General features: G+C 42.5%; 1 protein-coding gene across 1 annotated transcript in view; it reads right to left on the reverse strand.

The window, feature by feature from the left end:
- Positions 1–26,004, reverse strand: part of TENM1 (teneurin transmembrane protein 1) — a 368,853-nt gene that overhangs the window by 26,852 nt on the left and 315,997 nt on the right. Inside the window, exons 19-20 of the mRNA XM_054576998.1 lie at positions 11,006–11,372; positions 8,842–9,352 (exon numbers count right to left, since the gene is read on the reverse strand). Of these exons, the coding sequence (XP_054432973.1) occupies positions 8,842–9,352; positions 11,006–11,372 (878 nt within the window). The remainder of the gene's footprint in view (positions 1–8,841; positions 9,353–11,005; positions 11,373–26,004) is intronic.

Raw genomic sequence — 26,004 nt, forward strand, 5'->3', positions numbered from 1 at the left:
CCCCTCAGGTCACAACATGGTAGCAACCTCCTCCACCTCCCAGGCAGGGAGTAGCGCTCGCTGAACTGGGCCTGGAAAGTCTGGCTGGTGAATTGTGCCATCAGGCAGTGACCGTAGCCTTTATAGGTATCAGAAGTGGGTTTCGTAAGAGGAGATTTGCCACCAGACTCTCCCTGCCTGTCCTGATTTCAAAGAGTTTCACTGTGGGCACGCACACACACATTGCCACAAAGCAAAAACATTTGTAAAGGAAATTCAGAACGCATTCTTACCCTTAGTTGGGGAGATGGTATTTATACATTCTGAAAAGTATATTGAGTCTGATATTTTCTCATAAGGGATATCCTGTCCTTTCCCTTGAGGACAATTTAAGCCAGAGCTAAACCATGCAGGGTAAAAACCAGAAGCTCCTCCACTTTTGTTTTCGGCAAAATATTGAAGATTATAGAAGAAAAAATTAATTACTCATTTTAAACAATGGAAACAGACCCTCTTTACCCTCTTGTGCCACAAACCCGAGCAACCTAAGCATTCTTTCAGAAACACTGGATTCTCTTTCCTCACTGATAACTTCATTTGGCTTCCTAAGATTCAGGTCCAAGTCCATAATGCCTTTCTATCCTCATTTGTTTTCCATTCAATAAATACCAGTCTCGTGCTAGGTACTGGGGACACGGTGCTGAATGAAATTCAAATAGTGGGGCAGATCAGATACAGACATGAATCACTCTAACGCTAGAATGTTGCCATGTACTTCTCTAAACAAGGAGTTGGGCTAAGCAGAAGAGGAGAAGGAAGAGAAGTGGTATCTGAATCCTGGAAGGGCCGTAGAGATCAATCCCTTGCTAGGCAGAGACTGGGGAAGGGAGGAAGGCATTCCAGAGGCGACAGCATGCAGAACAGACACAGCGGGATGGGATGTCTGTTGAAGTGGTGGGTTGCAGGAGCACAGCGCTCCTCTTGGAGGGAAGTGCGAGACAAGGCTGGAGAGTCCTGTTGGAATCAGCATCCGAGGCTCTGGAGGAAAGCAGGTAGTCAGTAGACAATGGAGAGGCCTAGGAAAATTGTCAGGGGGAGGACAGTATGATTCAAGTGCTGTTTGGATGGCAGTGAATCTTGAGGGGGGACATATGACGCAGGAAGATTGTTGGGAGGCTGCAGCCTCAAGAAGTCTGTGTAAGAGAAGATGAGGGATTTTTTTCCCCTTTGTTAAATATGTTGTTGATTGCCCATCATTGGGGCTTGTTTTCCTTACTCAGCTGTAAGCTCTCAAATTTTTTTGAGGAAGGGGACACTGTCTCATTCATCTCTGTATTCTTGGTGTCTGGCACAGAGAAGATTCGTGCTATGTATACTTGTTGAATGAGCGAAATGAGAGGCTGCTAGTGGAAATGGGGAGGATGGGGTGGCTATGCGTATGAGTCAGTGTGGTTAGAGAACAGACAGAGCTGTCTATGGTGTTGAGAGGCCGGGCTCAGCTTACATAGATGCCCTGTGCTGCGCAGCTAATCTTCCCAGCAGCCTCTCTTCCTGCTGTTTACTCCGTGTGTCTATCGCAATTCTCCACAGCATTACTCACAACAATTCTGTCTGCCCATCCTTGATCCTTACCAAGGGCATAAAGCACAAGGAGAGATGACTGTACAAAGGCGTTGGCTGTCTCTGGAACAGTTTATAAGAAACAGTTGGCCATTCTATGTTTGTCTTCCTTAATCGAAGCAGGAGGCAGGGGGCTGGGCCACATGGTGCCTTAGTTTCCTCCCTACTCTGAGATTCTAGAAAGCACTGGAAGCATTTTGATGTGCTTAGACTGACTAGCACTTACATAACCAGTTCTGCATGGCTTATTTACCTTGCTCCCTGCCCCAATCCTCCTTTTTGTTTACTTATTGATTGATTTTAGACAGAGAGAAGAAGGAAGAGAGAGAGAGAGAGAGAGAGATTGATTTGTTGTTCCATTTATTTATGCATTCATTGTTTGCTTCTTGTGAGTGCCCTGGCTGGGAATCGAACTCACAACTTTGGCATATTAGGACAATGCTGTAACCCACTGAGCTACAGGGCCAGGGCCTTCAATCCCTTTTTAATCTTATCAGGGAGGAGGGAGAATCCATCATTAGCCACCTTCAGTAAAACGGAGCATTTGTAGAACAGTCTGGAAGACACCAAGAGCCATTATGAGGGTTTTTCCAAGTTGTCAGTGAATGGCATTTTGGGGGGGGGTAAAGTGGGGGTAGGGGGTATGCTAACAAACTTCAGAAACAGAAGATCACAGATCAAGAGATCACGTAAATGCGCCACCTCCTCCTTCTAGTGGAAGGCCTGAGGAACTGTCGGGTCAGCCTGGACCCACAGCTAACACTTTTGGCCTCAGTCTGGGACCTTTTCAGTTTACTGGGGCAGGAGCTTTTGCCAGGGAACTTCTTGGGAGACAAGCAAGGGCATCCTGGCTATTCCCGCGGCTTTGTGGGCAAAGAAGGCTTGCCTGCCATGTGAATGTCTGCGCTCCTCCGTTGCACCTCAGCTGTGGCAGGGTCATTGCAGTTAGAAGACCGCCAGCCCCTTCGGCCAGAACCCCTGCTTCATTTGGCCAGTATTCCTGCCTTGACAGTCGCCTTCCTGTTAGCCGTTACTTTGTGGTCAGCTTTTCCCCTGACACTCAGGACATTTAGGGGCAGTCAAGCATCAAGTACTAATACTTGGGGTGTGCAATTTTGATCCTGGTCCAAGTCAAACAGAATTATGAAAATCAATGGACTATTTAAACAACATCACACTATACAATACAAGCCCACATTCTACCACCGCACGAGATGCATTTTCAAATCCCATGCAGATTATCCAGTGTTCAGGGTCACCTGTGTCATTTGTCCCCCATCACTGCAGATCATTGAAAGTAGAATAAATTAGACTTAGCTACCTCTCCACGGCAGCCCTCCATCCAGCCAAATTTTGCTTCTGTTTCTGTTTCTCTTTTTCTGTGTCTCATCTCAGAACAGGAATTCTATTTCCACCTTGGAAAACCATTTGTCCCCTGCCTTTGGCCACAGAAGGCAGCCCCCCTGTCACCACAGAGAAATGCGCGAGTTCTTTTAGGAGGGCCTGGGGGCAGCGGGCAAGGCCACCTTCTATTAGGTCAGCACAGCTCTGACCCTGACCAGGATAGTAGGTCCCATTCTGTGTTCCCCCACTTCAGAAGGACAAGGAAACACGTGAAGGAGTGTTTACCACTGGCTGAGGCACTGAAGATAAAAGTGAAAGTCAGATTTCGTACAAAGCAGACCAAAGGAAGAATTCGTTACATCATGTAGGTTGGAAATTGATCATTTCTCTACATGCAGGTAAGAAGGGACAGGGGCGGTGTTTTGTGGGGGGGTTTGTTCAGCACCAGAAGGGATTGCTTCAGGAGGAAGGGAAACATTCTGCCCTGCACAGGTGTATGTGGTCAAGAGGGTTTCAGCACACTCCTGGCTGGAGTGAAGAAGGTGGGAGAAGGAAGAATTGAATACTCAGCCTTCCTCTCTGTCTCATGGTGGTGTCACATTCTTCTTTTCCTGCCCCTGGAAGGCAAATTTTGTAGCCCCCCAGACTTCACCTGGTCATTCTTGTAATCCCAAATCCTCCTCTATTTTCTAGAAGGCAGTACGGTAGTAGTGGGAAGAGCGCTGGACTTAGAAGTTCAAAGACTCGACTCAAGACTCAGCCTACTAGTGATGAGAATGGGCAAGTTACTTCCCTTGTCTGGAACTCAGTTTCCTGATTTGTAAAATGACCTCTCATGTCTCTTGTGGCTGTAAAAGTGCATGATTACCCCATGTGAATGCCCATGTGTCTTATCTGTTAGTAACTCCAGATTGATTATTCAACAACAATGATATTGATACATTTTTGCCCACTGCCAGCTAAGTCCTGGTAACAGGCCTGGGCTGCACTCATCATGAGTGTATCGCTTGCCACACAATACATCAACGTACCCCCAGTGGGAACCAGGCATGCAGCCTGATGTCACTACATTCTCTTCTCTATCTGGCATCATTTTCATCAGCATACAAATATACTGTAATTTTTCTCATTTTAAAAAATGATATTTTTTACAGAAGGGGAAGGGAGGGAGAAAGAGAAGGAGAGAAACATTGATGTGAGACAGAAACATTGGCCAGTCGCCCCTCGCACACCCCCCACTGCCCACAACCCAGGTGTGTGCTCTGATTGGGAATCGAACCGATGACCTCCCAGTTCACAGGCTGGTGTGCAATCCACTGAGCCGCACCATCCAGGGCATATTTCTCTCATTTAAAAAACTCTTTCTGTTTACTCCATTTCTCCAGCTCCAATTTCCATAATCCTCTTTACCGCCGATCTCCTCAGAAGAGTTCTTTACTCACTGTCTCCAATCTCTCTCCTCACAGTCACTCTTTCTAAAATTATTATTATTGAGATACGATTCATATCCCATAACAGTCACCATTTTAAAGTATAAAATTTAGTGTCTTTCAGTACATTCACAATATGTGCAACCGTTGCTGCCACTTCTAGAACAGTTCCATTACCCCTAAAATAAACCCATACTCATTAGCAGTCACTCTCCATTCACTCCTTTCCCCAGATCTGTGAATTTGCCTTTTCTGGACATTTCATATAAATGGAACCATACAGTATTTATCCTTTTGTGTCTGGCTTCTTTTCACGCAGCATACTGTTTTTGAGGTTCACCTATGTTGTAGCATGTATAAGGACTTCATTCCTTCTCACACATGAATATTCCATGGTATGGAGGCATTTTGTTAGGCTCGTCACAACTTGATGGACATGAGTTCTTTACACGTTTTTACTGTTATGAATAACGCTGCTACAGACATTTGTGTATCCATTTTCTCTTAAACCTGTTCTGCTCAAGTTTTGGTCCCACCACAGCACCTGCTCTTCTCAAGGTCACCAGTTTCCACAGGGCAATTCTCAGTCCTCATGTTCCTTTACTTATCAGGGAGTTTTCGACACAGCTGATCACTCCTTCCTGATGGACTCGTCTTCTGGGACATTCCACTGCCCTGGTTTTCCTCCTGCGTCACTAGATTTTCCTTCTTAATCCTTTTGCTGCTCGTCTTTGTATCCTCAACTGCAAACATGGGAGTGCCCGAGGTTCAGCCCCAGATCTCTTTTCTTCCTTGTCTGCAGTCATTTCCATGGAGATCTCACCCCACCTCAGGGCTTTAAATGCAATCCCAATGCTGGTGGATGCCCAATTTGCATCTCCAAATTTCAAATCTCCAGCCTCTCCCCTCAATTCCAGACTCATATATCCAATTGCTTACTTGATATTTTCACTTGGTTGTCTTAACGAACTGATCATATCCAAAGCTGAACTTCCACTCTCTCACCTGGTATAATGTACTCCTTGCATAGGAAATGGAAAGTCCAACATCCAGTTGCTCAGGGCAAAAAAAACTTTGAAGTTATCTCTGAACCTTCATTCTTCCATACCTCACGTCCAATCTGTCAGGAAGTCCTGACAGATCTACCGTCAAAATATATTTAGGATTTTACAACTTTGACTGTCCCCACTCCCTGATCTAAGTCACCATCTTTTGCCTGGATTATTGCAAACCCTCTCTGCATTAGGTATGCTGTTTCCACCGTACGATCTGTTTTCAACACAGAGTTATTCTTTAGAAATGGAAGGCAAATTATGTCACTCCTTTAGTCAAAACTCTCCAGTTGTTCCACCTCTTACGCAAAGCTCTACATGAAGTTACCCTGTTACTTCATGGATTTCATCTCCCCATCACTCTTACTCACTCCACTCCAGTCATACTGGCTGCCTTACTATTCCTTGCACACATCAGGTTTGTTCCTGCTGCAGGGCCTTTGCACTTGCTCTTCGCTCTGCCTGGAATGTTCTCTCTTCCTTTCCCCCAGAGAGCCAGATGGCTCACTCCCTCACCTGACACGGGCATTTATAGGATGGGACAAAAGAAAGTTTACAGTTGGGAATACGTAAAACACCGAGTTTATTCTTGTAGTACTATTTATTAATTATTGTATTATTGTCCATACAAACAACTGTAAACCTACTGTTGCCCCACCCTATATGTAGTCCCCCCACTTAGCAACAAGAGATACACTCCAAGACCCCCTGTGGATGCCTGAAATGTCAGATAGTACAAACCTTATACATACTGTTTTTTTTATACATACTGTTTTTTTCCTATACATAGTACACATTGATGATAAAGTTTAATTTATAATTAGGCACAGTAAGAGATTAACAACAATAACAATAATATAGAACATACAACAACATACTGTAATAAAAGTTCTGTGAATGTGGTCTCTCTCTGTTCATGTTCCCCACCCACAGACTGAGTGCCTTTTCCATCTTAAGTAAGCACCTACCACGCATTGTGGCTGTGACTTTTGCAGTTTGGAGTGCGACAGCAAAATGCACACACATTTCTTTTTCCTTCTTCACAATTTAATGGCTACAAGATTTGTTCTCACTGTAGAAGGTTTTTTTCCCCCTCCCTTATTAACTCGAGAACTTTCACCTTTTCACTTAAAGGAAATAAGCACTTTACGCCTTCTTTTTGGTACATGTGAGTTGCCAGCATCGCTCCTCTTGTGCTTTGGGGCGGTTATTAAGTAAAAGAAGGGTGACTTGAATGCAAGCACCGAGATACTGATATCTTGACAGTTGATCTGACAAAGGAGAAGGTTACTACTTCACCAGTGATGAGAAGTATCTATAGCGTGGATCTGCTGAGCAAAAGGATGATTCACATCCCAGGTGCGAAGGAATGGGAGGGCACAAGATTTCATCACACTACTTAAAACCGCACACAATTTAAAATTTGTAGAATATTCAGAATTTTCCATTTAATACTTTCAGACCACGGTTCACCTCAAGTGATGGAAACCGTAGAGAGCAAAACCACGGATAAAGGGGACTACTGAATTCAGATGTCACCTTCTTAGTGACACCTTCCCCGACCACCCAACCTGAAATAAAATGCTTCTGCCCCATTTTCTTGATCTTCCTTACCCTGCTTGGTTTTCTCCCCATCCAAACTTCTGTACATTTTACTTGTCTCCCTCCAGTACAAGATAAGCTCTAGGAACGTAGAGATTTTTATCTGGTTTGTTCATCTCTGTATCACAACTCCCAGTCCACTGCCTGTCACAAATAAGTGCTTAGGAGATATTTACTGAATAAATAAGTGAACAGTGACATGGCTACTTTGTGTTTCTCATTTGTCATTGGTTGACTGAATTCAAACATTACCTTTCAAAATAGTTTGTCTAATTTCAGCTGTAGTGTGATCTCCCAAACATTAAAAAGAAAAGAAAAGAAAAGAAAAGATATTCTCACTAGAATCCTTATCTTTCTTCAGGTATTTAAAAATGTGGGCTCTTGACTCACACTATCAGACTTTGAATGCTGGACATCTATCTGTGTGAATCAGGACAAGTTAACCATTCTGTGCCTCTGTTTTGTCATCCAGAAAACAGGCATACCGGGAGCGCCTATCCCATGATGCTAGTTTGGGGATCATCAAAATAATAATGTATGTAAATCACCTCGCCCAGTACCTGGTACATGGTAAAGCTTCAGTGCACAGTGGCTTTTATTACTGTTATTAAGATGTAAGAGAAAATTTTCAAAAAATACAGGAAGACTTGCAACAGAAACAACTGAATACATTTTTCTAAGTGAAACTAAAATAGCTGTCCCGTTTTTTTGTATAAATGGCATTTCTTTGGGAAATGAGCCAAAACTTGAAGGCCAATTGTTTTGTCCCTTTCCTTAGGAGGGTTTCCTCGGCCTGGATATATTCTCTATTTCCTCACAGAACAGTCACACTTGGACCCCCTCATACTTAATATCCTCACTTCTCACATTCTTCACTTTAATGCCATTTCAGACCCAAAGATTCAGATTCCATGGATGATCTTCACTCAGGAAATTGGTTAAAAATTCAGCAGTTCCCTTTGTAGGAAAGATGCTCACTGAGTGCTGGCGGACTAGCTTTCTAAATGTGTTGAGTTGCAAACAAGGTTGTCCATGCTTTAAAAGGCAAGGACAATGGTCTCTATTTCCGTGTCATGACACCTCCTTGTAGCTCGCTGTCAGACACATCTTGTGTTAATGCCTTGTTAAACAAAGTTATCACAGATCCAGTCTGTGAATGCTGACGTGTGCTGGATTCTTTGCCTTGTGCAGGGGAAGGGGGCAGCCCAACCTGCACAGGAGCATTTGGCTCCATGTTTCACAGAAGCAGCCAATGAAGTGCAGGCTCTCTTATCATCACTTGACCCACATCATTTCACACTTGCTTTCCAGGGTCTACTTCGTATATTCTAACTTCTTACTTACCTCCCACAGCAACTTATACTGAGCTGGACAGGGCCAGAAAGGGCATACATTCATTTGTTCATTCATTAAACCCCATAGGGATCAAGAAACACTAGTTAAACCACAGTGTTTCTTTTCTGCTTTGGAACAATTCTCTAGTCTCGTTATTTAAATGCAATCTGTCTTGCTGTCCGAGCTATGCTGTAAATTCCTTGACTATATGGACTTCTGCATCATTCCTGTCTCCTGCAGGGCCGCACTTGATTCTTCATTCAGTCTGTTTTTATTATTATGCTCTGCAAAACTGCTCTGGTGAAATGGGTCCAAACCCTAGAAACTGGGTAAAATTTTCTTCTTGACTTTTTATTTTTTACTGTGGTTGTTAGGAGAAAATAGCATATAATAACCAGTAATTACTAAACCATTTTCCGACTATAATACAATTTCAAATAAATACCTGACACCGCCTATGTTAAGAATGAGAAACTTACTCATAAACGGTTGTCCATCCATTTTCATTACTTTTGGTAGCCAGAAGCCCTGTGTTTCCTGGGTAGGTCATCAAGGCCAGGTTATAGCCTTGGGCTGACACTCTTTTCAGGACTCCATTGCTGCTTATGGTCAGCCAGTACACCTGTCCACCAGGCACCACAAGCCAGAGGGGCATCCCGCCTGCGTCCCGGCGAATATGCACAGAGTTGCCATTGCTACTGGTAATTGCGCCCAAGTCACCTTCAGCATTGTAGGTGAAATTATACACATAGTCCCTTGTTATCAAGTTCAAGGTATGCAGGTGGGTTCCATTGACGGTGAACTGGTAGAGTTCCTGATCAGCAGGTGAAGTAATCTCATAAAGGTTCATGTCATTCAGGTGGGCTTGGTTCCTGCTAATGGTTCGAATTCGAATGTTCCCAAGGTCAGCCACATAGAGGGTACCATCGGGCGACACTGCTAATGAGGAAGGAGCTTTCATCTTTGCATCTTTGGCATAGCCACCATCACCTGTCGGAGGAAGACCCTGATTTTAATAATTGTCATCATTATCATTTACGTGAATAAACAGTATTCAGAAATCACTGCGTATCAAGAAGCATTTGAAAGGGAACAATCAGTGAGCCAACATTCTCCACATGTCCTCCTAGACAGATTGAAACCCATTATTCAAAATTCTTGAGTCAGTACCACCGAAGATAAATAGTAAGATGCAATTATCTCAGTAACACCAATTTTGTGAAATCTTCAATCCTGCTGTTCAGTACCTATTGTATTGCAAGATAAAAAAAACAGCAAACAGTAACAGCCAACAAAATTTGGCTGGTAATCCATGAGACTTATGCCTGTCAATGCTTGTAAGATCTATCTCAGAACTTTTCAATCCTACTGTGCCTAGAGGACCTTTCTTCAGTTAATTCCCATTGTCACATTGTCAAAGTACATTAAGTGTGTGAATGCAACAATGATTCAGAACATCAAATTTGATAACTGGAATAAATATTAGATTTGTCTTGCATGAAAGATATAAATTAGAAAAATAACTATAAAACTAATTGTCCAGGAAAACATCAGAAATATTGATCAAAAGTCCTATTGACCAAGTTGCTTACTCTAGATTCCTCTGGCCCAAGTAAAAGCAAAGGTTAAGAGAACCATTTGGGCCTGGATGAGAAGTTTAATAGGGCTGCAAGCAGCATGGAGGGATTTTCACATCCCAGCAATAAATGTATCTATTGACATTTCGAGGACTGTTTGCTATCTGGAATATCCACTTCATGGTTTGGGGAAAAGGCTCTTTTCTTTCTTTGTTTTTTTCTATTTCAACTGAAAGCAAAGGGCACTAATGGTTATGGAGAGAGGTCTTTTTTTAAAAAAAAAGATTTTATTTATTTATTTTTAGAGAGAGGGGAAAGGAGGGAGAAAAAGAGGGAGAGATGCAGTGATGTGAGAGAGGACCATCAATTGGTTGCCTCTCGTACGTGCCCTGACCAGGGATTGAACCCGTGACCCGGCATGTGCCCTGACCTGGAATCGAACTGCCCAACCAACTGAGCCACAACAGTCAGGGCTGGTTATGGAGAAAATTTTGCATTTAAAAAAAAACAATGTAAGTAGCAGACAGATGTCCTGAGAACCCTCTATTGTGGGATTCAATTGCGCCCATGTGTCCCCTAGCCCCTTTGGGTTTCAAATAGCACATCCTGTTAATCTGGAAACCACTCGCTTAGGGGAAGTAATCTTTTCCTGAGCTAAGGCAGTAAATGTAGGTTTTACCTAGTTTCTCTTTCTCCAAACTACAAATACTATTTTGATCCTGCATTTGTATAGTGGTCCTAACTTCTTAGGGTTCTCAAAATTTGTATTATACTAGTTTATCCTCAAACCAGCAAGGTGATATAATTGAGAGAAATGATATCTCTAGTGAACAGAGGAAGTAAGCGAGTCATGAAGAGATTTTGTGACTTTCCTGGAGCCACTCAGTGAGTCAGTTGCAGAACCACCACCAGATACGAGGCTATCTGACTCCCAACACATTGCTTTCTCCACTAGCTCATATTAATGTGCACAAGCAACAATCTGTTTTCCTTTTGACTTCTTTGATGCACGCTTTTCTTTTGAAAACAGAGAGGGGGAGCTGGTGAATTGCTGAAAAGGTCATACCTGAAAAACAGTCACAGTTGGGATCAATTTTGCAATCACAGTCAGTAGGGGCGCCAGCCATGATGGAGATCTCCCCATTGGTGGTAACTTGCTGAATGCGGTTTACTTTCCTCTCATCTGTTTCAGCTATGAAGAGCAGTCCACTATGGGATACGCTGATGGCCCTGGCCGACTCCAGAGTGGAGTGAATTGCCACCTTGCTGACCAAGAAATGATCGATACCTGGCACCTGGCAGTGAATGGGGCGCCCTGCAATGATCCGCACGCGCCTGTTCTCAGAAATTTGCAGCACAATGTTGTTATCCAAGACATACAATGAATTGTCCATGGGATTGACTGCAAGGTCTGTTGGCCACTCTAATCGCACCTGCAAAAAGAACAGAACACAAACCATTAGGTTACAATATCTTTCCAGGGGCAGTTTTACCTTTAAAGAAAAACTGGCTTATTGGCTGCCCTCCTCTCAAGAATTTCAGCAACGTTGGTGCTGTCTGCAAAGTTGTGGGAGGAAACCCCCTCGACCGATCCAGTGTTCTGGGAAATATTTATCATTTATACCATTTGCAGCATTATGTAAATTTTTTTGCAATAATTCTGGAAGGATCCTCTAGAGCAGCAATTTTGTGATTTTCAACCTTTTTCATCTCACGGTGCACACAAACTAATTACAAAAATTGTGCAGCACATCAAAAAATCTATTATATATTTGCTGACCCGAGAGAAACAAGTATAATTTTGATTGTTATTAAAAAATAATAATAGTAATTATCTACCTTTTTTGCTCCAAAGTGACTTTTTAAGAAATCAGGTACCTGTACTTGTGTATAAGGATTTCTGGTATGAAGAGTTAGCCAATCAGACGCAGCCTTATTATGCAACATGACCAATGAGATGCAACTCTATTATATGAGCTATATATTTTTGGTTCAAGACAGGGCATTCACACCAGATGGCTATTGTGTTGGCTGTTGTCATTTTTTTACTTGACGATCTGAGGAAAAAGAGGTCAGTGCCCTGACTAAATAGTCAGGTATTGCATGTTTTAAAAAATCCTTGTGGCACACTGGTTGAAAATTGCTGCTCTAGAGCAGTGTTTTTCAGAGAGTGGTCTCTGGACCAGCAGCAACAGCCTCTCTTGGGAACTTGTCAGAAATGCAAATTCTCAGGCCTCAACTTAGACCTATTAAATCAGAAACTCTGGGCGTGAGAACCCCGCCAGCTGTGTTCTTGTTTTGTTTGTTTTTTCAGTCAGCTGTTTTAACAAGCCTTCCAGGTGATGCTAATGCACACTAAAGTTTGAGGACCACTGCTTCAGGGCTTCGGCATCACTATGATATGGAACTCTCTTTCACTGTCCTGTAGATACATGCAAGAGCAAAGTTATAGAGGCCTCTGTAAAATAGAATGCTGGAGAAACCAGATTTTACTCTACAAGTAACCTTTGGGGACAGGACCTTCCATTAGCATAGAACTAGCATCCGTCTTGTGGAATATTCAGGTACAGTACATCAGCTGGTGATTTGGAATCTTGTTATGTACCGTTACCTAGCTTGGCCTGGTTCACTACATCTCTCTCTTTCCTCAGCAAAGAAACAGGTTGATTTGTTCTTTCATTGAGTGTTTGCTGAGTACCGTCTCTGCACTAAGCTTCATGCTAGGCTTTGGGGATTCAAAAGGCTACTATGACATGACTCTCCACGTTATGAAGAATCAGGCAGCAGACAGAGTATGAGAGCAGTTCACCCAGACTAGGAGTCAGGAGCCGAGGTTTTGCCAGAGAAGGTGCTACCTAAGCAGGATCTGAAATGATCAGTAGGAGAGGAATGGGGTGACAATGGGTGGAGGGAGGGGAAGCAGAGTTGAGGGCAATCCAGGTAGACGGAACAGGGTGGGTGGAGACCCAAGAGGTTAGAGATAGTATGGGCCATTCAGTAAGGCTAATAATAAAGGCTGAATGTATGGGAGTGGTAAACAAAGGAACAGGAGGCAAACAGCAACTAGGTATTATGGACTAAATTGTGCCCCACCCCTAAATTTGTATGTTGAAGTCCTAACCCCCTAATGTGAGTGTATTTGGCAATAACGCATTTAAAGAGGTAATAAAAGTTAAATAAAATCTTAAGGGTGGGGCTCTCATTAAGCAGGACTGCTGTCGTTATTAGAAGAGGAAGAAGCACCAGGAGTGTGGATGCACTGAGAAAAATCCCACGTGAGGACACAGTAAGAGGGCGGTCTTCTGCAAGCCAAGGAGAGAGGCCTCAGGAGAAACTAAACCTGTTGACACCTTGATCTTGAACTAGCCTCCAGAACTGTGAGAAAATTAATTTCTCTTGTTGAAGTCACCCAGTCTGTGGTATTTTGTTAAGGAAGCCCCAGTAGACTAACACACGAGGTAGGTAACGAGGGATATACAAGTTTAGCTTTCTTTTGATGGCTGTGGGAAACTGCTGAAGGCCTTTAAGTGAGGATGTGCCATAGTTTTATTTGGGTACGAGAGGGATCCCACTGGCTGCTGTTGAAACCAGACTGGAGGAGAAGAGATAGGAGGCAGGCTGATAGTTAAGAGGCTCCTGCAATGGTCCCAGTGAGGGTTGATAGTGGCCTGAACTTGGGTGGCAAGAGGGAGAGAAGTAAATGGATCTGAGATACATTAAGGAGTTCGAAACAAAGACTGGGTGTGTGTGTGTGTGTGTGTGTGTGTGCGCGCGCGTGCGCACGTGCGCCTTGTGTACCCTGTGCAGTGGTAGGCACTGGAGACCCACAGACAAATCAAACATGCCTCCACTCTAGTTCCTTTCTGGGCCCAGGAATTAGCCCAATGCCTGCCCTGACTTCTCCTCAATAGCTACTATTTATCACTGGGCATTTCTCAGAGAACTGTGTTACATGCCCTCTCACCCCACCACTCACTAATTCTGTACTTTATTTCTCTTCTCCTAGTCTACACAAAGGCAGAAAAATCTGTGCCTTTCCTGCTCAAGAGAGTAAAAGGAACATAGCCACTCTTTTTTGTGCCTTGAGTGAATTCCCAAGGGAAGCTTTGTTTTTCTTAATGAATCTGAGTGTTTGAAAACAAATATAGGCAGTCATGTAGCATTCTGGGGCACACCATTTCCCTGGATGGATGAGATCTTACACTGAGAATAAAGTAGATAAAGGCCAGTCTGAGATAAGGCCCTCCCTCTCATTCTATCTCTTAATGGAGGGCAACTAGTGATGTTGTAAATAAGACAAGGGTTGTCTTTGGCCTCTTCTCTAGCACCACCTGGGGCTCTTTGCTCCCTGTCTCTGAGTGTCTCTCCCAGACAACCAGCAACCTCATTCTGTCCTTGTGTCTCCATGTGCCCTCAACCTCCACATAGGCTGGCCTTCTCTGCTTGGTACCATATGCCTCTGGGCAGCTAGGAATTCGAATGCTAATGGAGTATAAAGTTGAGCTTGTGTCATGCATGTTCTACAGAGCCTTTCAGGCCGAGGCCATTGGATAAACATTAAACACCAGCTTTCACAGCTCCCAAAGCAGTTTGCCGTGATGCGTTCCTCAGCACGTCTGTCTGAGGCCTCTGTGTGTCAGTGACTAAGCGAGTGAGCGCTCGCTCCTGCTCTGGGCGCTGACTCCTCCTCTGCCACGTGCCCCCACCTGGGACCTCTATATACACCATTGTGCTTGTACAGACGCTGTCTGCATGTGATGGCCCTATGTGCACTGCTGCCCAGGAAATAAAATGGGGCTGGCTGAGGAAGAGGAAATGTATTTATTTCAGTACAACACTCTGATTTTGATCGAGCCTGAAGTCAGTGACCCAGAAAAAACAAAGCCAGGAGAAATGACATTCTAATTATCCCCAGTCTGAGAGCTGAGGCCAGGGCAGAGGCCGGGGACAACACACACCTGGCCAGAGTCACAGAAGGACATGTTTCAGACTGTGTTCTCTGCTGTCAAGGCTGCCTCGGAGATAAAGGTTGGTCATTGGAAGATAAGCTGTTAAGTTCTCCGACTCGCCCAACCTGATTTAAGTCAATACTATTGGTGTCATGTTTATTAGATTTAATATTACCTCAAGAATACACCAGCTATTGTGTCTGTTTGTTTTCTTTTCCATCAAATAACTCACCCTCTGGCAGTTTTCTGTAACTAAAGTGACCTTTGTGCTTCTGAGACACTTTCTCTACCAGCTCCACAGAATCCCTTTAATTCCCATTTGATTTGGCTGGGCAGCTTGTCTATGAAATCTACTCAGATGAAAGATGTGTGGCTACTTAGTAGTCCAGGGTGTGCCTTTGCAGAAACTGGACCTTTCCACCTCTCTCAAGTTGTCAGATCCTTTTATATCCTTCTCATGTTAAATACTCCCATTTTCAGGTAAATTTTCAAGGAACTGGTACTTCAGACCCACACAATAAACACTGTATTTCCTACCAACGCATTTCCTTAACACAACCGAACATGGAATGGAGTCTTTGAGCTGCTTCTGGCAGTCAGAATTAGCACCTATTAGTTGTAGAGACCCAAGAATTATATGCTACCGAGGTGGGGCTAAGAGTAACTTCTGAGGACTGCTGGCATTTATCCAAGGAGTTTCTGGGGAGAAATAAATGTTTCTCTTTGGGTGACAGGAGCAGAAACAGATGTAGGCGCAACAGTAAAGCTCTGGAAACTCTGTCCAGTGACCCAGCCTACAGGCAAACCATTTGGCCTAATATGTGGTAGTTGCCCCATCTTGTAAAAGGACATTAATTTGTATGAAATGCCAAAATGTATTTAAGCTAAACTAGCATTAAAGGTCACTGGTGTAGCTGCCAGCTGGTGGGTGTGCCCATCTCCTCACAACCTCTCCTGAGAAACAAGTCTGAGCAGAAAGAAGAGCTTGGTCTGGATGTCAAGCCTGGACAGCACTATGTCTTCCTCTGCAGACTTGCCTTGAAGGGACTTGACTCTCAGGTCAGCCAGTCCCATGATTGGCTTAAAGATCCAGTTAATTTTGACTTAAGTAACAGTTTATAAAGCAGCAGAACCCTACAGGGAAAAATCCCTGTGCAAAAGTGATATCTAAACATGAACCCTTGATTAGACTAACGTAGAAAATCCTTCAATTATAAGCTTAACCCCACAATGTAAGTGCAGGCCATAATTTGTACACTTGGGCTCTCTGTGGCAGTCTGAAGGCTGGGTCCTTCCTGTACTAGTGCATAGCTCTAGGCAAATGAGGTCTCCCCAGGAGTCTCTGGTTCTCTCATTTGTAACAAGGAAAAGAGGCTAATGATAATATAGCTACTTCTGAGAGTTATTACTCTACGGTGAGTTACTCTTGAGTAGGTTAAATGAGATAGTGATATAAGGTGTTCTGCTCAGTGCCTATGGGATGCTAAGTGGTAGTAACATTAGCAATGGTTTCAAAGCCATAGACCTTTAGAGCCAGAAGAAATCTAGTCCAGTTTAATGTAATTTCCTTTCAGCTCTGTATCCGACTTCAGTTGTCCATGTAACATCTTCGTGAAAGTTGCCTTATCTCTACACCACTTGCACTAATATTAACTTAATATTCTTCTTGAAACTGACCTACTTTAAAAATATAAATAGGTGCATCTTGATTGGTGCAGCTCTGAGGGCTGGGCATTATCCTGCAAAGCAAAAGTATCCGGTTCAATTCCTGGTGAAGGCATGTGCCTGGGTTGCGGGCCAGGTCCCAGGTTGGGCCTGTGGGAGAGGCAGCCAATTGATGTTTCTCTTGCACATGATAGTTCTCCCCTACTCTTCCTCCCTCCCTTTCTCTCTCTCTAAAAATAAATAAATAAAATCTTTAAAAAATATAAACAGGTGCTGTCCCTTCCTTTGAACTGGTGCTAATAAATAACATATATAAAATGACAGGCCCACTTATCTGAACGTTTAATAAAAGTAACTACTGTTTACTGAGTTCTTCCTATGTGTCAGGCTATTACATAGGTAATTACTTCATATCCTTAAAGCAATCACTTGAGAAAGTGACTATTAATATCCCCACTGTCATATATGTGCTCTTAGCCCCTGTGCCATCTGATTCCTCATCCGGAAGAGTGGACACATCCCTTCGCACTCTCCTCACCAAGTCTGGCTTCCCCTTTACTTCATTTGAATCAACCTAAAGGGGTGTTCTCTTTGGCTGAGAAGGTCAAAGCTCAAGATGAGTTGAGCGATTCGTCTTTGTCATCTGTGATCTTTCAGTTCAATGCTTTGTGGGTGCCTACTTTGTGCCAGAAACTACTATAGAGGTAAATAAAACAGGTCCCTGCCCTCGATTAGTTCAAAGTCAAGTCAGGGAGGCAGTAACAGAAACAAGTGATTTCAAAGTAATATGGTTAAATGCCATGATAGACATACGTTCAGGGTGATATGGGAACACAGAGAAGGCACTTTGGAGCAGTAGTCCTAGAAAAGAAATATGTGACCTTAATCTTGAAGGATGAAGCAAAGGTACTGAGAAGAAGTGCGGCGGAAAGAGTAATCTCAGCAGAGGGAAAAGAATGAACCAAAGGACAGAAGGATGAAAGCCTATGGGAATGAGGGGACTGACTATGGTCTGCGATTCCTAGGACAAAAAGTAGGGTACGTAGTGGTGGTAAATGAAGTTAAAATGTTTGCCAGGGACAAGGTTTAAGTTCCTCCAGTCAGGCACTATTGTCATTTGGGGCCAGATAATTCTGAGTTGTGGGGCTGTCCTGTGCATGGTAAAATATTAGCAGCTTCCCTGGTCTTTATTCAATGAAGGCCACTAGCACCTCCTCCAGAGTTGTGACAACCCAAAATGTGTCCAGATATTGCCAAATGTCCCCTGAGGGGCAAAATTGTCCCTTGTTGAGAACCACTGGACTAGGTCATGGAGGGCTGTGTGTAATAAGAATTTCAGACTTAAATTGTGAGTTTTGAGGAGTTTTTGAAGATCTTTAAATTTGGGGGCTGACATGGCCAGATTTGTATTTTAAAAAGATCACGTAGGCTGTAGTTTGGGGGGAAGGCTGGAGGGAAACCAGACTGATGATCTAGTAGAACCCATTTGGAGGCCAGCTATTCACCAGTATCTGTAATCCATTAAAACAGTATTTCAAGCCCTGGCCAGGTAGCCTGGTTGGTTAGAGCATCAGCTTGATGTGCTAAGGTGGTGGGTTCAATCCCCAGTCAGGGCACATAAAAGAATCAACCAGTGAATGCATAACTCAGTGGAACAACAAATCGATGTTTCTCTCTCTCTCTCAAACCAAGAAATAAATAATTTTAAAAAATTCCTCCATTCAACCATCTGACACTATCTGAATACTGATCCAGACAGACATAGTCCCTGGCCTCGTGGTGCCATGAGTCTGGAAAACTGCTTCTCACACTTAAAAAAAAAAATTTACAAAGCCCTTTGAGAATCCAATGAAAGCTACGCACTCTCTCTAGAAAAAGGCTTAGATGTAGTAGAAGAAAGTGGTTAAGAGCTCAGGCACTGGAGTTAAGACTTCCTGGGTTCAAAATTCTATCTTTTATTTGCTAGCCCTGTGACCTTAGAGCAAATCAGTTAACCTCTGTGAGCTTCAGTTTCCTTATCTAGAAATTGGGCATAGTAATAATATTTTCTCAAGAAAAAAATCTACGTACAGGACTTAGCACAGCACCTGGTAGACAGAAAGAGCTCTGTAAAAGCTATTTTTTAGAAATTACTATAGAACATGCCTGTATTTCTTCTGGCCCCTGTTTAACTATTGTAATGTTCTCTTTCTTGGCTACCACATGAACCCCTAAATGCAATTGTAGAGTCATGCTCTTTTACTATTTCTCATTTCTGTCACTAGACATTTCCTCCTGATCATTTATTCCATTCCTTGAGGACCCTTCGAGGCTATGTGTCCTCTAAGAAGTATTTGGCTTATACTGGGACCTATTATTTTACATACATTTTCCAGCCAATTTCATGGCTAGCATTTTAGCTTGTTAATCGGATCCCCCACTGTTAACAGTGCTCTTGGTACAGTTCCAAGTGCAGAGCATACTAACTTTAATTATTTTCCTTTGTTGTCAGTGTTTATTCTGGAATGGAATAAACAGTATCACCTGTTTATTCCATTTTAGGCACCGTGCTAGGCATTAGAGGGCCAGTTCTAACCAAGACAGGCTGGATCCTGCCCTCATAGAGTTTATAATCTTTAGCTAACTTCATTTCCTTTATTTTCCAGTATGTACAAGGGGTTGCTATTGACATAGAATGGTAAGCTATTTCTGTTCCCTTCCATCCATTTTAAGAAATTTACTTTCATGGAAGAGCCTCAGAAACATTTTTATGGCTGTTACTATCTTTTACAATTGCCACCAAGTGCTAATAACGTCTTTTCTCAAAGTTCAACTGTGCTGCCAAAACAAAAACAAAAAACAAAAAACAAAACAACAACAAAAACAATTGCTTGCCAAAAAGCTCTCTCCCCATCCCAAACACGACACTTCGATTCTGCCTCCTTGACTCCATTTCTAGCCTTACAGCTCATTGGAAAAACAACTCTATTTGATTTTATCTCTGAGGCCTCTTCAGTAAGAATTTCCAGGAAGTATATGATTGTTTCTTCTGCGGTACGCCAGCCCTGCAGAACACGCGGTGATGGAACAGAGTGCTCTCTGCCAGCTGTTTTGCTAGCCCCACGTTGATTTCGCTGTGCTTCTAAAAGCTGACAACTCCAGATTGTTAGCATCACTTTTTGTCAGTTTTCAAATGGTCTTCTCATTTCTTGACACTGATATTGTCTGAGCTTTTACAAAAGAAGGAAAGAGCCTTCTGGAGAAAGTTTCGTTTTCTGCAGTTGGAAAACACCATGACACCTTTGAGAGTGATGACCCTTATTGATCTTGCTTTTTAAAAGTGGAAATTATTAGAAGATGAAATACACCAGGACTACATGGACTTGTCAACCGGAAAATTATTTCCCATTATCTCAGATCCATACTTTCGTTGTTTCTCTGAATCATGGCTGGAGAGCTTGAGGAACCTCTCAACCTCTGGTCAAATGCATCAGCGTGGTCTGTCTCCATGGCTGCCCAATCAGAATAACTGACACTTCAGTCGAATTATTCATTGCAGATGAATAGCCAGGATCAATCTAATCAAGAGTCACAACTGGACTGCTCTTTAGAATCATTCTGCTGCACAACCTATAGATTAAATTGCACCTACAACAATGGTCCTAAAACATTTTGAAAGTGGAAGAAACAAAGCAAAGCAAAACAAAACAAAACAACCCTGAAGTAGTCCTGGTGTATTTCATCTTCTAATAATTTCCACCTTTTAAAAGCGAGATCAATAGGGGTCATCACATTGAAAGGTGTCATTGTGCTTTCCAACTGCAGAAAACCAAACTCTCTCTAAATGGCTTTTATAAATTTGAAGAAGGTCAGACAGTTTCAGGGTCAAAACAAAATGTTGAATTTCTGGTTACTAAGATGACTGTACTAGAGACTACTCGTTCCAGGCCTTCTATATCATCCGTTCGCTCTTTCCTCTTTAGCAGTAAATCCACAGTGTTTCATCTGGGCACACTGCTGTCTGGAATAGAAGACATTCCAGCATTATTTGCAATTATCTGTAGCCATGTAATGAAGTTCTATGCAATTACATGTAAGAAAGAGGAAATGTGGAAATGTCCACACTTTTAAATTCTTGCTTTGAAAGGCTACTTAAGGAGAGCTGACCCAACTGGAAGGAGACTCTTTTTCTTTTTTCCCTGCTTTCCATTCTGCAATGTGGACGTCCTGGTGAGAATTTTAGGAGCTGTCCTAGACCATGAGGTAGCCATGAAAATGGAAGTTATGAACTAGGACAACAGGGTAGAAATACAGGAGCCTGAGTCCCAGATGACCTCATGGATCTGCCATTCCAGTCCTGGACTATACACCTAGACTGGCTGCTCTCTTGTTTATGTCACTATTACATTGCGGCAGGGGGGTGGGGTGCGCAGTTCTGTTATTCTCAACTGAATTTAATCACAATGAAGAAAATGTGTTAGGCTTTGTTCTTGACTGGCGCTACTGATTAGACCATCTAATTTTACACCATTGCATAGATCACTGATGTTTGCAAAATTAAACTAAATTGGAATAAATTAATGCCTAAAAGTGACTGACACGTGTGGTAAGGTCCATTAGGGTAGCCCTTTGTTAAGAGGCTGACTAATCACTTAAAGTTAGTGATTAATTTCAAGCATTCTTGAATACCCAGTGCTCCATCTTTGGGTACTTGTTCAAGCTGCTCTTCCAGCTCCATGACTCATTCAGAAACAGCCCTTCCCTATTATAGTGTAAATATTTGTTTGCCTTCCTATATTCTCCATAGGTCTGAGTCTTCAAGGGCAGGGATGAGGTCTCATTCATTTTCATATTCCCAGTATATGGGGTTACAGTTGGTAAATGTTAAATGAAAACAGTGCTTCATTGGCTGTAACACTTTCAGTCTATGAAAGTATTAAGACATTTATAAAACAAATAGACTCTAAGAAAAACTATTTTTCATCAACATGTTTGAATCAGTAAATCTGGCTTTCCAGAGGTCCACTAAGGTTGGTGGGAGTTTCCATACCTACTCAATTTTAAGAAGCACATTTCCCACTCCGTCCGTATTTTAAATTTTATGATGTGAGGACGTGTCTGATAATCAATGCATATACTTCACGCAGCATTTTTCCGCACTACTCAAAGTTATCAGACTGATGCTATGTCTTATGATCCACAGTGTCTTAGAATTGAGGAAATACAGTATTTTTATTTTGGTCCGCAGACTCTGGGGATCCGAGAGACTCTTTCAAGGGGGTATGTGAGGTCAGAACTATTTTTTAAATAATGTTATTTGATTTTTATGCTTTCTCATGAGTATACAGTGAAGTTTCCCAGAGGTAGGTACCTAAGGCTAGTTCACCTTTGTTTTTTAAAAAGATTCGCACTTTTAATTTCTAATAAGATAAATATTGACATCTAAAACCCACATAAAGAAAAGTTTTTCGGGGTTCCCAATAATTTTTAGATGTGTTAATGGGTCCTGACACCAAAAAGCTTGAGAATGGTTATCCTAGAGGAAAGAAACAGTGAATGAAGCCATCCCATTATATAAGAGTTTTATCCAAGCTCATTAAGAAAAAAGCAAGCATGCTTTCCAATATGGTTCCTGAGGCCATAAGCTCTGTCCAAAAGCACACTGACAGAATGGCTGAAAATCTTCATTTCCTCTAGAGACCCAAGGCCTGATGGGTGCTATAAAAGTTTGTTCTTACAGGCTCCCTTGGAGCAATCAGCACGTACACACTCTCTATGAGTCTGCTGTGTAATTGCCACTACCTCATCTTAATAACAGGCATAATTGCTCTGAGTTTCCGTCGACCCTTTCTTGCCTCTCCTCTCTGAAGCCTCAATTTTGGAAATGGCACTTGTGAATACACAGAATGTTTAACCACTTCCAGTTTTCAATTTACAGTCAAAGTCATCTATCAGCAGGAGATGAAGGCCCAGTGTGAAAACTGCAGAATGTCCTTCAGACTCTGCGCTAATTTGTTTGTAAATTTGATTGTTATTGTAAGAAGAACATATTGTACATGATGCTACTTGCAGATTTACTATTTGTGTCTCTCTGTATCTTGGGTTTTATCATTAGAGACTTAGAACTTAACCCTTTCAGCACTTCTGAGGGTAGGAAGAGGAACATGAAAGCATTACTTTTTTTTTTTAGTCTCTATTTTAATTTAATTTTAGATGTATTTATTAAATACCTACTGTATATCCAGCACTGTAGGAGACACTCATACAGAAGGAGAGACAACTAGGAAACAGTCCAAGGTGACATGAAATAAAATGTGAGGCCAGGTGAAGAGGCCATAAGTTCTCAGAGAATTCAGGGTGAGGAGAGGGCCACAATAGGTGTTCACGCAGTAGGTGAGGCTCCTATCCCCCTAAGAACCAGGAAGTAAGACGTTCTTGGAATTACTCTGCTGAGTTTCTTCCCACTGAGAAGTCGTAGAAACTTGTCTCTTGTAGGTTGTTAATATTATAGTATTGGCTCGATGGGATAGACCAAGCATCCAATTCTCTTTGGCACCTAAAGCAATTTACATGCGAGAAGTATGACTGTGTGGCTTTTATGAAATGGTCTGATTTCATTGATCAGCCACTCCAAGATTATGTTTTCATTTCTGTAGTTACTGCTAATGCTTCTTTTCAGTATAATATTTCAAGCAAGACCTATTAAAAATTTCATCATGGAGATATTAAGATATAAGTGGGCAGAGTTCTAAATGGGAAGAGAAATATCACAACTCATGATCAGTCTCTTCAAAAGTTCATTTCAAGTTAGACTAGAATTCCACAGATTGTCTCTCTTATCTTAAGTCTGAAACATTTCCAAATGATAAGGACATGGATAAGAGCAGATGGCCTAATGAACACTGAGAGGGAAGATTTAACTGGTCCTATTTTCATTAGGCTTCCAGTGTGCTTCCGGGTTTGCCTGCCACTTCCCTGTGTACAGTACAAAACAGCAGGCACTCAACAGATGGCTCAGCTCAGGCTTCATGCTTCCAGAACTCTGGAGACTGGCCACCTGACCACTTACCATGTGTAAAGAATCATTTAAGGAAGCAGACAGGGTATGGACGTAAGCCTGAACCAAAGCAAAAAGTGGTGAGATGAATACTGATTGCCTGAGCTTTAACAAGGGGGAGTCAGAATCACTCTCACAAACACATTGAGCACCTCTACTTGAGGTGTCCCAATACCAGCTTCTTGTGGATTCAGCACTGATGAAATTCTCTGTGGCAAATGGTCCACTGTAATTAATGTTACATCCAAACTGTAAGCATATCTGAGTGACTCCAGCAGCAACAATGACATGGAAATTTAACACCTCATTGCACAGTGTGCTAGTTATTAAGCTATTGTCTCACAGCTCCAAATTCACCCCTTTAAAGACATTGCTCTGTGATGGTGGAGTTGGGACTCTGTGAACTACATTTCTCTTCTGCCGGCTGGATTTCTGATAGGCCCTAACAAAATGCGAAATAAAGGGATTTTGGAAGACTAGAGGAAAGAGAAGGGACTTGCTCTTTCCTGCTTGCTTTCTGTTCCTGCAACAGCAGCCCTTCATCCTGGCAGCAGCAGCTGGCTGCACTGAATGGTTGCCTTCTGTACTCAGAGAATCAGCCTCATCATGACCCCTCTGAGGTGCCTGAAGCAGCTGACTGGCATCCTTTTCTCAGAGGAGTAGGTCCTACCTTGATGGAGTCAATAAATCCTCCATCTTTCTGGGTTCTGACAATTTGGACCTTTATTGTTTGTTTCCCCAGCCCTAGAGGTGGTAGCTGCTGATATTATTTCTCTTTTCTTTTCAACCTTCAGATATTATTTGTCTTTTCTTTCCAACCTTCTAACAACACCTGTGCAGTTCATTCCCTATATTCAAGTCTCTCTGCTAAAGTAACTAATGTGGTTTCTGTTTTTCTGACTGGCTCTTGACTGATCTTCACAGCATGAACTCATATACAAGGACAGAGAGACAACAATACCCATTGCAGGCCAGCGGTAATAGAAAACTAACAAAGGGGAACAAGAACCAGCAAAGACTGCCTTAGCCCCGGAGAACTTATTAGTCACTAGCATCCTCTGCGTATCTATAAGCCCATGAAGCTGCCACATCTAGAAAACATGCACATGAAATAAATTCACTGTGCTTGGATTCTAGGAAATTGGTTATGACTGGCTTTCTCCAGAGTTTCTCTGGCTCTCTGGAATAGCCATGTTGATGTCATTATTCTCCAGAAACTTCCCATCTTGTGATTTTTGAGAATGATTTCATGATGGGTCATGCCACTCTTCCACATGCCTTTTGAAGACAGAATTCTGTACTGAATGGTTCAGAAGATTGGCTCATGACATTTCCCGTAAGTTTAGAATTTACTTATAAATAATAATACACCGGGGATTTGCTACTGAACATCTCTTATATTGCCCCTTGGAAGTCTCCTTGTCAGACATTGGTACTGCTCCTTCAGAATCCTCTTCTTACACTGGCTGGTGTGGCTCAGTGGATTGAGTGCCAGCTTGTGAACCAAAGGATCGCCGGTTCGATACCGTCAGGGCACATGCCTGGGTTGTGGGCCAGGTCCCCAGTGCAGGGGCGCATGAGAGGCAACCACACATTGATGTTTCTCTCCCTCTCTTTCTCCTTTCCTTCCCTTCTCTCTAAAAATAAATAAATAAAATCTTTAAAAAAATCCTCTTCTTGATTTAAACTTGGAAGAACATTCTGAGGTGGACCAAATGAACACCTGCTCTTCTTATGGATCTCAAGATAAACACCTCTCAATGGGTGTAGCCTCTTAGTGAATGTTTTATATGTCCTTGGATTCACTTTTCCAAACTAACTTTTGCATGAAAAGATGACACTTCTGATGACAGCCAGTAGAATTTTCCCTTTGAATTTTGTTTCCCTTTAATAAAGATGTGTTGGCACTGATTCATGCATTTTCTCCTCCCACAGTTAATAGAGAGTAGGGCTATAATGTTTAAAGGTATAGTCTGAAATGTAGTTAGGCTAACTGGCTTACACTGCAACTTAGCCCAGCATGTTGGCCATATAAGCCCTAGACAGTAACCATTGAACTTACCAACTGGATATCTCTGTATCTTAAAGAGTTTCAGGTTTATTGCAGGTCATGGCACCTGCCAAGCCAAATGTGTGGAAGACTGAGTGGTTTCAAAGTAGTTTGCAAGCTTGGCATCTTGTGACTCTCCCTGAACTTTGAAGATGCTTTTCCTCTATTGGTTAATAGTTCTAATAAGAGCCATTGTGCCACTGTCCTTTGTGTGGAAAGAGGACACTGCTGAGGGAATTTTGTTTGTGTGATAAATGGTGTTTTTGATATAGCATTGAGCATGGTACTTGACTTTTATTTTAAGGCCCCTGACAACTCTGGCTATTTGCTTGTGTGCATACATTTCAACAGCATTTGGATATGCT

Source organism: Pteronotus mesoamericanus, unplaced genomic scaffold (genome assembly GCF_021234165.1).
Source record: "Pteronotus mesoamericanus isolate MK-2021 breed Mesoamerican mustached bat unplaced genomic scaffold, CSHL_Meso_final contig_40, whole genome shotgun sequence".
NCBI classification, from domain to species: Eukaryota; Metazoa; Chordata; class Mammalia; order Chiroptera; family Mormoopidae; genus Pteronotus; species Pteronotus mesoamericanus.